This window comes from Jaculus jaculus, chromosome 5 (assembly GCF_020740685.1).
Source record: "Jaculus jaculus isolate mJacJac1 chromosome 5, mJacJac1.mat.Y.cur, whole genome shotgun sequence".
NCBI lineage: Eukaryota > Metazoa > Chordata > Mammalia > Rodentia > Dipodidae > Jaculus > Jaculus jaculus.
In genome coordinates this window covers 83,797,659-83,811,482 of record NC_059106.1, presented here as the reverse complement: position 1 = coordinate 83,811,482, position 13,824 = coordinate 83,797,659, and the positions used below count along the sequence as shown (strand labels likewise).

General features: G+C 40.0%; 1 protein-coding gene across 2 annotated transcripts in view; it reads right to left on the bottom strand.

The window, feature by feature from the left end:
- Mast2 (microtubule associated serine/threonine kinase 2) overlaps nucleotides 1-13,824 on the bottom strand; it is a 216,644-nt gene that overhangs the window by 174,196 nt on the left and 28,624 nt on the right. For both annotated transcript variants that reach the window (XM_045150689.1, XM_045150690.1), the window contains exon 3: nucleotides 12,970-13,112. In XM_045150689.1, the coding sequence (XP_045006624.1) occupies nucleotides 12,970-13,112 (143 nt within the window). The remainder of the gene's footprint in view (nucleotides 1-12,969; nucleotides 13,113-13,824) is intronic.

Here is a 13,824-nt window from a genome sequence, read left to right as displayed (position 1 = left end):
TGACATCCAAATAGAGAGACTGATTGAGAGGGAGAGTGGACATGATAGAGAGTGGAGTTTCAAAGGGGAAAAAGGGTGGGGGGGAGTTACCATGGGATATTGTTTACAATTATGGAAGTTGTCAATAAAAAAACTAAAAAGCTGGAAAAAAAAAAGAAGAGTAGGACTAGGACTGGTTAGAAATAACGAATTCAGCAGAAGGGGGACAAGACAACAGTGGAAAAGATTACAGGTGACATTAAAAACACATTCCTCTTTCCAGGAGTGGGGGCGCACACCTTTTACCCAGCACTCAGGAGGCAGAGGTAGAAGGACCACTGTGTGTTTAAGGGCACCCTGTGAGACTACATCATGAATCCCAGGTCAGCCTGAGCTAGAGTAAGAACCTACCTTGGGGGAAAAAAAGAAGCGAGAGATAGAGAGAAATCAAGCCGGGCATGGTGGCATACACCTTGCCTTTAATCCCAGCACTTATGAGTCAGAAGTAAAAGGATCACCATGAGTTCAAGGCCACCCTGAAGACTACATAGTGAAATCCAGGTCAGCTTGATTTATAGTAAGACCGTGCCTCAAAAAAAAAAAAAAAAAAGGAAGGAAGGAATAAATTGGGGACTGGGGAAATGGCTTAGCAGTTACATTTGCCTATGAAGCCTAAGGACCTAGGTTCAATTCCCTAGGACCCATGTTAAGCCAGAGCACAAGATGGCACATGCATCTGGAATTCGTTTGCAGTGGCTGGAGGCCCTGGCACGCCCATTTTCTCCACCTCTCTCCCTCTCCCCCCCTTCCTCCCCCCCCCCTCGCTGTCAAATAAATAACTAAATAAAAATGAAGTGAAGCAAAATAAAAAAGAGAGAGAGAGAAATCAGCAGGGCTGGTGGCACACACCTTAAATCCCAGCACTTGGGAGGCAGAGGTAGGTAGATCACTGTGAGGCCACCCTGAGACTACATAGTGAATTCCAAGTCAGCCTGGGCTACAGAGTGAGACCCTACCTCAAAAAAAAAAAAAAGAGAGAGAGAGAGAGAGAAAGAGAGAAATCAGGCTGGAGAGATGGCTTAGCAGTTAGGTGCTTGCCTGCAAAGACAAAGGACCTAGGTTTGATTCCCCAGGACCCACATAAGCCAGATGCACAAAGTGGCTCATACATCTGGAGTTCTTTTGTAGCAGCTGGAGGCCCTGTAGCTGGAGGTGCACTCATTCTCTTTTTCTCTCTTACTCTGCCTCTCAAATAAATTAATTAAAATTTAAAAAGAAAGGAGGGGGGCTGGAGAGATGGCTTAGCAGTTAAAGCATTTGCTTGTAAAGCCAAAGGACCTTGGTTTGATTCCCCAGGACCCACGTAAGCCAGATGTACAAGGTGGTGCATGCGTCTGGAGTCCATCTGCAATGGTTAGAGGGCCTGGTAAGCCCATTCCCCCCTTCCTCTTTCTCTCTCTCTCTCTTAAATAAATAAAAAAAGAGAATAAAAGAATATATAGACTAGAGAGATGCTTAGCAGTTAAGGTACATTCCTGCGAAACCTAAGGACCCAGGTTCAATTCTCCAGGTCCCACGTAACCTAGATTGCACATGGTGATGCATGTGTCTGGAGTTCATCTGCAGTAGTGGGAAGCCCTGGCATACCCATTCTCACTCTCTCTATGACTTAAAAAGCAAACAAGCAAACAAACAAACAAAAAACCCAAAGGTAGGTGGATCACAGTGAGTTTTGAGTCCATCCTGAGAGTGAGGCCCTACCTCAAAGAAAAAAAAAAGAATATCTAACAAGTAGATACCCTCATGCAGATGAATGAAGTCAGGGGCAGGGGAGATGGTTCATAGGTTAAATGTGCTTGCTTGTGAAGCCTACTGGCTCAGATTCAATTTCCTAGACACCCACATAAAGCCAACAGGGCACTGATTTGCAATGGCAAGAGAACCTGGTATAAACACACACATGCAAATAATATTTTTTAATTTCTTTCAATATTTTTATTTATTCCTTGGGGGGGGGCAGGGAAGGTTTCGAGGTAGGGTCTCAATCTACCCCAGGCTGACCTGGAATTCACTCTGTATCCTCAGGGTGGCATCAAACTCATGGTGATCCTCCGTCTGCCTCCCGAGAGCTGCAATTAAAGGCATGCGCCACCACAGCACACCTTATTATTTATTTGTAAGCAGAGAAAGTGAGAGACAGACAGAGAAATAGGCACTGGAAACAAACTCCAAATGCATGTGCCACTCTGTGTATGTCTGGCTTTGTGTGAGTACTGAGGAACTGAACCTAGGCCATCAAGCTTTGCAAGCAAGCACTCTTATCCACTAAGTCATTCCAGCCCAAATAAATTATATTTAAAAATTGATTTAAGGGCTGAAGAGATGGCTTAGTGGTTAAGCACTTGCCTGTGAAGCCTAAGGACCCCAGTTCAAGGCTCGATTCCCCAAGACCCATGTTAGCCAGATGCACAAAGGGGCACACGCGTCTGGAGTTCGTTAGCAGTGGCTGGAGGCCCTGGCGCACCCATTCTCTCCCTCTCTCTCTCTCTCTCTCTCTCTCTCTCTCTCTCTCTCTCTCTCTCTCTCTCCCTCTTTCTCTCTGTCTGTCACTATCAAATAAATACATAAAATTAAACAAAAAAATTATAAAAATTGATTTAAATGAATGAAGTTGGATTCATTATTTCATACCATATACAAAGACTGAATCAAAATAGATTGGTGAAGTTATATAAGAACTCCCAGCATAAGATGAAAGTGGAAATTAAATTAAAGAAAACAAATTAGAGGACCAAATGAGATTAGTCAGGACAATGATTCTTCAAATGCCCAATTTCATTTCATTTTATTTTTTTCATAAAACATTCTTTTCCTTTTTTATTATTTATTTGACAGAAAGAGACAGAATGGGCATTCCAGGGCCTTAAGCCACTGCAAATAAACTCCAGATGCATGCGCCACCTTATACATCTGGCTTATGTGGGTCCTAGGGAATCAAGCCTGCATCCTTTGGCTTCCCAGGCAAGTGCCTTAACAACCAAAATATATATATACATATAAAACTGAAGTTCATTCCTAGTTCTCCTATTTCTAGTCCAGCAGTATAAGCTGTATCATAATCAAATGTCATCCTGTATCTTTTTACCCATGCACTTCTAATAACAAATGTGGGGAGTTTTTCTCCCTCACACCATCCAGTTCTAATACTTGCAATACACCAAGTGGATGACCTTATGACACTACTTCTGTAAAGTTAGTACAGACCTCACAGGTTAAAGCCTCAGTTCCACAAGACTGCCTGTGCTTCAGACACCAGTTGCAAGTTACAAGTTCAACCTGAACTTCTCCTCTACCAACTGAAATTCAGGCATTTCCTCAATCCTTCCTTTTCAGGTTCAGTAATTTACTAGATTTACTAGTAATTTACTAGAACAGTTCACAGACAATATATAAAGGTAGAAAAGTGGGGTTTCCATGCCCTTTCTGGGCCACCTATTCTCCTGCTAACACTTCAGTGTGTTAACCAATCTGTAGGTTCTACAAACTTAAAGGCTTTTATACAGACCTCATTATGTAGTCGTGATTATTCAAATAATTGGCCATTGGTGATTTGAACTCTAGCCTATCTCCTTTCTTTGTAAAGATCCTGAAATTCTAAAGGAATATCTAGAAGTTCCATACTCTAATCACATGCTTGCTAAACTCACTAATTTTGCTTCACTCTGACTCATCCTGATAATCTTTACTGCTATTGCTTAAATCACAAGTGAGTATGATTTGAAGGAGTTCCTCAGGTTGCATGGCCAGCAACTGTACCTATCTCCCCAGATGCTTGGTATTATAAATAACCAGAGACAGTGGTATTTTCCCTTTTACTCAGGAAATTCTAAAAGTTTTAGAAACTTTGTGTCAGGCAACAACGACAAAGTCCAAGTTTTGATTAAAGAAAGGAAGACAGAAGAAAGAGGAGGAAAAGAGAGAGGAAATTAAGTTCACACTTAATACTAAGCTGGCACTCTGTTGTTTTATAGGGACTGTCTCCTTTCATCCTAATAACCCCATGAGTAAAGTCCTCAAAACTAGTCAAAGTCAGGCTGGAGAGATGGCCAAGCAGTTAATGCACGGGCCAACAAAGCCAAAGGACCCAGGTGCAACTCCCCAGGACCCACATAAGCCAGATGCACAAGGTGGTGCATGTGTCTGGAGTTTGTTTGCAACAGCTGCCTCTTTCTCTCTCTTTCTCAAATAAATAAATAAAAATAAAATATTTTATGCTATGGAATTCAGGTTGTAAATTTAAAACTTTAACTCACTGATGTTATTCTGGTCATGATAATGGTTGTAAAAGACTGGCTTTAGAGTGCTCAACCAAGTTAGCTATGTTCCTCTATTTATCAACCTTTTAACTAAATCTCTATATTAACATTGGTTCATTAATATTTAATTCTCTCATAAGTTTATTATATCTGAAACCCTATAATTTTAATATGGTTCCCACCTTGTTCATGTTGGTTTTGTGGGGTGGTTATCACTAAGATTATAATCTAAGTCTCATAAGAGACAATTTAATCATTATGACTTATTTATTAGGAAACTGAGAAAGCTCCTCATGTCCTAGAGAAACCTGCTATATACAAACAATGTTTATCTAAAGCTTCAATAGTTATAAATATTGCTTTATGTTAAGCTGTAAAATGATTCAATGGTTAAAGATACTTGTTTAAGAAATTAAAAAAAAAATAAAAAAATAAAAAAATAAAATATTTTAAAATAACTGGTCAGAGTCTTTAAGTGACTATTGAGAGCTCAGCACTAAGTGAAACATTTCTATCATGCCCTTCAAGGCTCAAGGAACACTGCAGAAGAGGAGACAGAAAGAACCAGAGGACAGAGAGGAGTGCTTTAGAACACTGTGTTTTGAACATAAAGTGTCCAGTGCATTCATAACCTAACAGTGGCTACTGATACCTGCATAAGATCTGCACATTATTAGGCCCATTAACATTCCATCATGAATGATGAAAGAGGATACTAAAAAAAAAAGACATTAGGGCTGGAGAGGTAGCTGGAGTGGTTAAGACGCTTGCCTGCAAAGATAAAGGACCCAGATTCAATTCCCCATGACCCATGTAAACCAAATGCACAAGGTGCTGCACATGTCTGAAGTTAGATTGCAGTGGCTAGAAGCCCTGGCACACCCATTCTCTCCCTCTCTTTCTCTGACTCTTTCTCTCACAAATAAATAAATAAACAAACAGACAGACAGACAGACATCAGCGTAGAAAAGGGGGGCCTAGAGAGATGGTTCAGCATTTAAAGGTGACTGCTTACAAAGCCTAATGGCCTGAGGTTGAAATCCCCACATAAAGCAGATGCACAATGTGCTACATGCATCTGGAGTTTGTTTGCAATGGCAGGAGACTCATGTGTCCTCCCTCCCTCCCTCCCTCCCTCCTTCCCTCCCTTCCTTCCTTTCTCTCTGTCTCTGTCTCTCTCTCTTGGCTTGCAGATGAATAAACAAAAATACAAATAAATTAACAAAAATAGAATAGGGACAAGTTGGAAAGAAGGAGGGGTTCAGTAAAAGGGAAATGAGGTCAGAGGAAAAAAAAGAAGGTCAAAAGAGTTCAAAATAAAAAGCCGGGCGTGGTGGCGCACGCCTTTAATCCCAGCACTCAGGAGGCAGAGGTAGGAGGATCGCCGTGAGTGAGTTCAAGGCCACCCTGAGACTCCATAGTGAATTCCAGGTCAGCCTGGGCTAGAGTGAGACCCTACCTCAAAAAACTTAAAAAAAAAAAAAAAGAGATCAAAATACTTTATAACATGTATAAAAATTATCAATGAAAGTTTTAAAAAAAGCATGGAAAAACATCTGATGAGAGACCCTTGGTTACATCACACCATGACAGATGGCATTACAATAACAGGAAGACATGGCAAGGCAGAGGGCCAGACAAAGAGTAAAGGATAGGCTCACACTTTTCATAACAAACTCTAGCAAGAAGTGACCAAAGGTCTCACAAGAACTACCATTTTTATTATTATTTGAGAGAGAGGAGAGAATGGGCATGCCAAGGGCTCTAGCCATTGCAAAGGAACTCCAGACATATGTGCCACCTAGTGCAGCCGGCTTTATGTGGGTACTGAGGAATCAAATCTGGGTTCTTTGGCTTTGCAGGCAAGTGCCTTAACTACTAAGCCATCTTTCCAGCCAACAAGAACTATCTCAATCCTTCTGAAAGCAGCATCTTGTAATAACCTAATGACCTTCAACTAGATCTCCACTCTCAATGGTCCCACTATCTCTTAACATCACCACACTTAAGGACAAAACTTCCACCACATGAACCCTTAAGGGCACAGACTATATCCATACCATAACGACATGCATATCCATGATAAAGGTTAATTTATAAATAAGATACAAAAAGGGGGAAGGGAGGGTATTACCATGGGATTTTTTTATAATCATGGAAAATGTTAATAAAAATTTTAAAAAGATACAAAAAGATGTTAACATGAACAACTTAAAATAAGGGCTAGAAAGATGGCTTATTGGTTAAGGTGCTTGCCTGCTAAGACTAAGGACCCAGACTCAATTCCCCAGAATCCATGTAAGCCAGATGCACAAAGTGGCTTATGCATTATAGAGTTCATTTGCAGTGGCTAGAGACCCTGGCATGCCCATTCTCTCTTTCTTTATCTGTCTCCTTCTTTCAAGTAAATAAATAAGATAAAAACATATAACAACTGTAATAATATGTTATATTAAAAGTGCCAGGGCTGGAGAGATGGCTTAGCAGTTAAGCACTTGCCTGTCAAGCCTAAGGACCCCGGTTCAAGGCTCGGTTCCCCAGGTCCCACGTTAGCCAGATGCACAAGGGGGCACACGCGTCTGGAGTTCATTTGCAGAGGCTGAAAGCCCTGGCGCGCCCATTCTCTCTCTCCCTCTATCTGTCTTTCTCTCTATGTCTGTCACTCTCAAATAAATAAATAAAAAATGAACAAAAAAAAAAATTTAAAAAAAAAAAGTGCCAGCAGCAATGTTCTTGTGTTTCGGGGAAATTATTAAGCAAAAGGGTAACTTAAACATAAGTACCATGATACCAGGATGGTTGATCTGATAACTAAGATGGTTACTAAGATGCCACTATCAGGCAAGTAGCATATACTTCTGAACAAAGAGTTGACTCACATCCTGGACAGAACACAAACAAAACAGGGTAAGATTTCAAGCTATTTACAACAGTATGTAATTTTTTAAATTATTATTATTATTATTATTTGGTGGGAGGGTGGTTTGTATGTAAGGTATTACTGTACCCAGGCTGACCTGGAATTCACTATGTAGTCTCAGGCTGCCTTGAACTCACAATCTTTGTACTGCTAAATTACAAATTCTTCATTTCTAGAATTTTCGGTTTAATATTTTTGGACTATGGCTGACCTTGGAAAGTGTTAAAAATAGATAAGAGACCGAACATGGTGGCACCACGCCTTTAATCTCAGCACTCAGGAGGCAGAGGATTACCATAAATTCTAGACCACACTGGGACTACATATAATGAATATACAGGTCAACCTGGGCTAGAGAAAAACCCTACCTCCAACACACACACACACACACACACACACACACACACACACACACACACACAAATAAAGAGAAACTCCTGTATATCAACATGATGGAATTATATTCAGACATTAAAAAAATATATACTGAGGGCTGGAGAAATGGCTTAGCAGTTAAGGTACATGCCTATGAAGACTAAGGACCCAGGTTCAATTCTCCAGGTCCCAAGTAAGCCAGAGGCGCATGGTGGCATATGCATCTGAAGTTCATTTGCAGTGGCGAGAGGCCCTGGTACGCCCATTCTCTCTGTCTCTATCTCCACCCCGCCATGTATCTAATAAGTAAGTAAGTAAGTAAGTAAGTAAGTAAGTAAGTAAATAAATTAAATAAATAAATAAATAAATAGATAAAATATTGGGCTGGGCATGCTGGCATACACCTTTAATCCCAGCACTCAGAAGGCAGAGGTAGGAGAATTGCCATGAGTTCAAGGCCACCCTGAGACCACATAGTGAATTCCAGGTCAGCCTAGGCTAGATTAAAACCCTACCTCAAAAAACTGAAAAAAGAATATTGATACAAGCTATAGTGAGGGAAAACCTCTGAAATGTGCTAAGTGAACAGGGACAGACATAAAATGTCACATATTGTTTTGCTGTGGAAATTTTCTGGGAAAATCACGGCAAAGCCAGTATGAGCGAAAGTAGAGGAGTTTGGGCTGGAGAGATGGCTTAGCGGTTAAACGCTTGCCTGTGAAGCCTAAGAACCCGGGTTCAAGGCTCTATTCCCCAGGACCCACATTAGCCAGATGCACAAGGGGGCGCACGCATCTGAAGTTCATTTGCAGTGGCTGGAAGCCCTGGCATGCCCATTCTCTCTCTCTCTCTCTCTCTCTGCCTCTTTCTCTGTCTATCGCTCTCAAATAAATAAATAAAAAATAAAAAAATAAATAAAAATAAAAAGTAGAGGAGTTTATTACCCAGGGGCCAAAAAGCTTGAGATAGCCCTCCAAAGAAGCTTTGGCCCTGACCTGAGATTTTATTCCCATTTTATAGTTTTCATAGCCAAGGGAAGGGATAAGTGAACAAACAAGATGTAACAATTTGCATATCAATCATTTCTGTAGTCAGACCACCCTACCAATGAATTCCATTTTACTTTGTTTTAGCCTAAACTGTCTTTTCTTCTTATCATCCCTTTGGGTCGTTTCTGGACAGTTCCTTCTTTGAGAATTTTCCATCTGCTGACAAATAATAAGTTTTAGCTCCTCGGCAATTAACTCTTACAGTAACTCAGTGAATCAGTTCAACTTTTAGCTTCTTTTCTGCCACAGCTTGACTTTGTTTGCATAACATGTTCAAATTAGATAAATCCTTAGAGTCACAAGTTAGATAGGCAGTTACAATGGAAAGAAAGGAAGCAGTTAGAATGAAAAATGACTGCTGATTGATGTGGTGGCACTCACATTTTTAAAATATTTTTTATTGACAACTTCCATAATTATAAACAATATCCCATGGTAATTCCCTCCCTCCCCCAACTTTCCCCTTTGAAATTCCACTTTCCTTCATATCCCCTCCCCCTCTCAATCAGTCTCTTTTATTTTGATGTCACTTTTAATCCAAGCAGAAGTAGAAGGATCACCATGAGTTCAAGGCCACCCTGAGACTACATAGTGAATTCCAGATCATCCTGAGCTAGAGCAAAACCCTACCTTGAAAAAAAAAAAGTGCATCTGTAGTGAACATGTACAAACTATTTTTCTTATATTCCCTAAACAATACAATGTACCTACTTATACAAAATTTATTCTATATTAAGTATTACAAGTCATCTACCCATAATTTAAAGTAAACAAGTGGATTGCCAAGTTATACATAAACATTATGTCATTGTGTGTAAGGGACTTGATTATGTGCATATTTTGGTATCTGACAGGGGACTCAAACCAACCCTCCCTGGACAATGAATTGAGGGATATTTCACTTGGCATAGGCTACAACTCTAGTAACCTCATCCTAGGATTCCCTTCCACAATATAGCACCTTAAAATGAGATAGCTCTTCAAGCTGGGTATGGTGACTCATGCCTTTAATGTCAGCACTAGGGAAATGAAGTAGAAGAATTGCCATGAGTTCAAGCCCAGCCTGGGCTACAGAGTAAGTTCCAGGTCAGCCTGTGCTAGAGTCAGACAAAGTCTCACCAAAATAGAGGTGGTTAGCTTTATCTTGGTGGCAATAATTCTAAAACAGGTATGCTACAATGATGTATAACACTTTTATTTTTATTTATTTAACAGAGAAAGAGGGACCGAGAGAGAATGGGTGTGCCAGGGCCTCCAGCTACTGTAGACAAACTCCAGACGCATGCAACCCTCTTGTGCATCTGGCTAATGTGGGTCCTGGGGAATCGAACCTGGGTCCTTTGGCTTTGTAGAAAACGCCTTAACTGCTAAGCCATCCCTCCAGCCCATACACTTTTCAAAAAATGTATATAGCTAGGATTACTCTTCACTTCTGGATAAAGTCTTTATGAGGGTACATATTTCTGTGGTATTTTTTGTTTTGTTTTTGTTTTGGGGGGTTTTTGTTTGTTTGATTTTGTTTATCAAGGTAGGGTCTTGCTCTAGCCCAGGCTGACCTGGACTTTACTATGTAATCTCAGACTGACATCTAACAGTGATCCTACTACCTCTGCCTCCCAAGTGCTGGTATTAAAGGCATGCACCACCACACTCGGCCATATTTCTGTAAGGTTACAAGGGAGAGAGGATGGTGCTTCAGTTCTGTTAGAGACAGGTAGAGAAATCTGAATGTTTTTATTTATTTGTTTACTTCAGAGACCAAGACGGAAAGAGAGGGATTAGAATGGGCATGTAAGGGCTTCTAGTCACTACAAAAGAACTACAGATGCATGTGCCACCTTATATAGCTAGCTTTACGTGGGTACTGGGGAAATCGAACCTGGGTTCTTTGGCTTTGCTGGCAAATGCCTTAACTACCAAGCCATCTCTCCAGTCCCTGAATGTTTTAAAAAAATTTTTTTTTTTACTTATTTGAGAGAGAGAGAGAAGCAGATAAGAGAGAATGGACATGTCAGGGCCTCTAGCCGCTACAAATAAACACCAGACACATATGGCACCTTGTAAATTTGGCTTATGTGGATACTAAGGAACTGAACCAGGGTCCTGAGGCTTCTCAGGCAAGTGTCTTAACCACTAAGCAACCTCTCCAGTTTTGCATGCTTCTGAATACTATTATAAATTGATGTGACACTTCCTAGATATAATAATGTATTATAGTGCTGGGCATGGTGAACATGCCTTTAATCCCAGCACTCGGCAAGCAGAGTTAGGAGGATCGCCTTGAGTTCAAGGCCACCCTGAGACTATGTAGTGAATTCCAGGTCAGCCTGAGCTACAGTGAAACCCCTAGCTCAAAAAAAAAAAAAAAAAAGTATTATAGCTATTGCGGGAACTGTCCTAGGTCTTAGGAAAACTATTTCAAGTAAATAAAATATTTAAACAGTAAAATGTCTATGACTTACTATAAAATATTTCAGTAAAATAAAATGCATGCCGAGCATGGTGGTGCATGCCTTTAATGCCAGCACTTTGGAGGCAGAGATAGGATCACCTTGAATTTGAGGCCACCCTGAGACTACAGACCTGAATTCCAAGTCAGTCTGATCTAGAGCAAGGCCTTACCTCAAAAAACAAAAATATAAAATACATATAACAGAGAAATATGGAAAAATATTCACAATTGGTCAATCTTGATAAAGCTTATCTGGGTAGTCACTGGACTATTCATTCAATTTTTCTGTAAGCTTGAAATTTTATAAATAAAAGCTGAGAAAGGCAAAAGTTCCACAAATAATTTTGGTTCTCTGTGGCCTCAAATCTCAAATATCAAGTGATACCAGGAAAATCCACAGTACAAAAATTGGCTTTCTTCCTAATGCACAAAGACATTCCTCCACCTGCCCCTACTTCCTAGGACCAATGAATGGATAAAGCTTTCTATTTCATATATGCTGACCCCCAAAAAATTAGCCCAAAGGATAGACTATATTGTATTTTAACAAAATCAACTTTTTCTTATGGTACCCTACAAATTATAGCAAGCATTGTCCTAAAACACACAGAAAATTGTGAAATTGGTAGAGAGTCATGGTAGTTTGAATGTATGTTCTTTATGCCTTGGGTGACATTTTTTTGGTTTTGTTTTGTTTTGCTTTTTTAAAGTATTTTCATTTATTTGCAAACACAGAGAGAGAGAGAGAAGAGAGACAGAGAGAATGAATGGGCATACCAGGGCATGTGCCACTGTGCATCTGTCTTTATGCAAGTACTAGGGAATCGAATTCAGATCATTAGACTTTGCAGGCAAATACTTGAGCTTCTAAGCTGCCTCTCAGCTCTGTTTTGTTTTTGGTTTTCAAGGTAGGGTTTCACTGCCAGGAAGAACTAAGGTATTTTATTAAAGCTTGTAACTTGAGTCTTCAGCCTCCTGGCTGGAAGAGGAGTCACAGGGGGCAACTCCTGAAGTCCAACCTAAGGTGACACTGTAGGCAGATCTGAATTCCAGCCCAAAGGTTTGCTGAGAGGTCTGAGCCCTGGGCGGACCCTGTTGGTTTTATGATTGTTGCTTTTTTGTGTTGCTGGCTGCTGGTGGTTTCTCTTTCTCATTGGATTTATGAATGGGAGACAGCTTCTTCCACCATAGATGAACATCCTCTTGGATCTGTAAGCTTGAAATAAACCCCTTCCTCCCATAAAATGTCTGGTTTGCATGCTCATTTCAGCAACGTGGAACCATCTACAATACTACCTTTGGTACAGACAGAGAATCACTGAAAGCAAGAGAATGCAATCTGCACAAACATGCAGAAAGCAACCTGATGATACTGTAAGCAGAGAGAGATAGAAGAGTGGCAGAGGGAACAGACATGCCAAGGCCTGCAAATGCCGCAAACTCTGGATGCACGCACTGAAACTCAGGTTTTTTAGGCTCTGCAGACAAGCACCTTAACCACTGAGCCATCTCTCTAGCCATGCTTTTCTTAAAGTATTCTTTCAGCCACTATATATTTCAGTGCCCATTATGTACCTAACAGGTTCCCTTATTCTAAAATATTAAAGATGTATACCACACAGTTGAAAAAAGAAACAACAGAATTTCACAAGATTCAGAATCATTTCCATAAAAAGAAAGTTCTTAGGAAATTTATTCATTAAAGTAACATAACTATATTCAGTATTTTCTTGATACTCACTAATTACTATTAATTACAACATAAGAACAATCAGAATATATTCAACAAAATTTCAATTTTACTCATTTTGAGTAAAAAACGTAATGATTATGAGGATAAAGTAGAGCAATCCACCATGGTTACTCAGTAAAACTTACCAAGCCAGCAGTAAGAGAAGGGGCAGACTGTCCAAGGGACTGGTTTCTCATTCGAACCAAGTTTGATGCTTCTCCTAAAGACTGCCAAGTTGTCTGTCCCACACTGCTGTGTACACTGCTGGACAAAGGGAGCAGCTGCTTACCTTTAAACACAAGGGCAGGAAATAGTCACATAGCTATTTGTTGATAAATAAATGAAAACATACACATATAATGAATGCAGTTGAATAAAATCATATTCATACAAACCATTATCCATTTGAGAATAAAAAGTTCTTTAAAAGTTCCAGGGCTAGAAGAATGGCTTAACAGTTAAGGCACTTGCATGTAAAACCTAAGGACCCAGTTCAATTCCCCAGAACCCATGTAAGACAGATGCACAAAATAGCGCATGTGTCTGTAGTTTGCGTGGTTGTAGGCCCTGGGTGTCTATTCTCATTCTCTCATTCTCTCTCTCTCTCTACATACATACATATATACATACATACATATATACAATGTGCCTCTTTCTATCTCTTAAATAACTTAATAAGATTTAAAATTTTAAAAAGCATACACCTAAAGCATAAATCAAGGTACAAACCTGAAATCATATCAAATTAAAATACTCTGGCTAGCTGGGTACACACCTTTAATATCAGTACTTGGAAGGCAGAGGTAAGAGGATCACTATGAGTTCAGGGTCACCCTGAAACAACATAGTGAATTCCAGGTCAGCCTGGACTACAGCAAGACTCTACCGCAAAAAAACAAACTAAAAAATAAAAAAAGAACTATGCTTTCAAAAGTCTATAGATAGAATAGTCAAGGGACTAGGAAAATGGCTCAGGAGGTAAGGGTGCTTGTTTGCAAAGC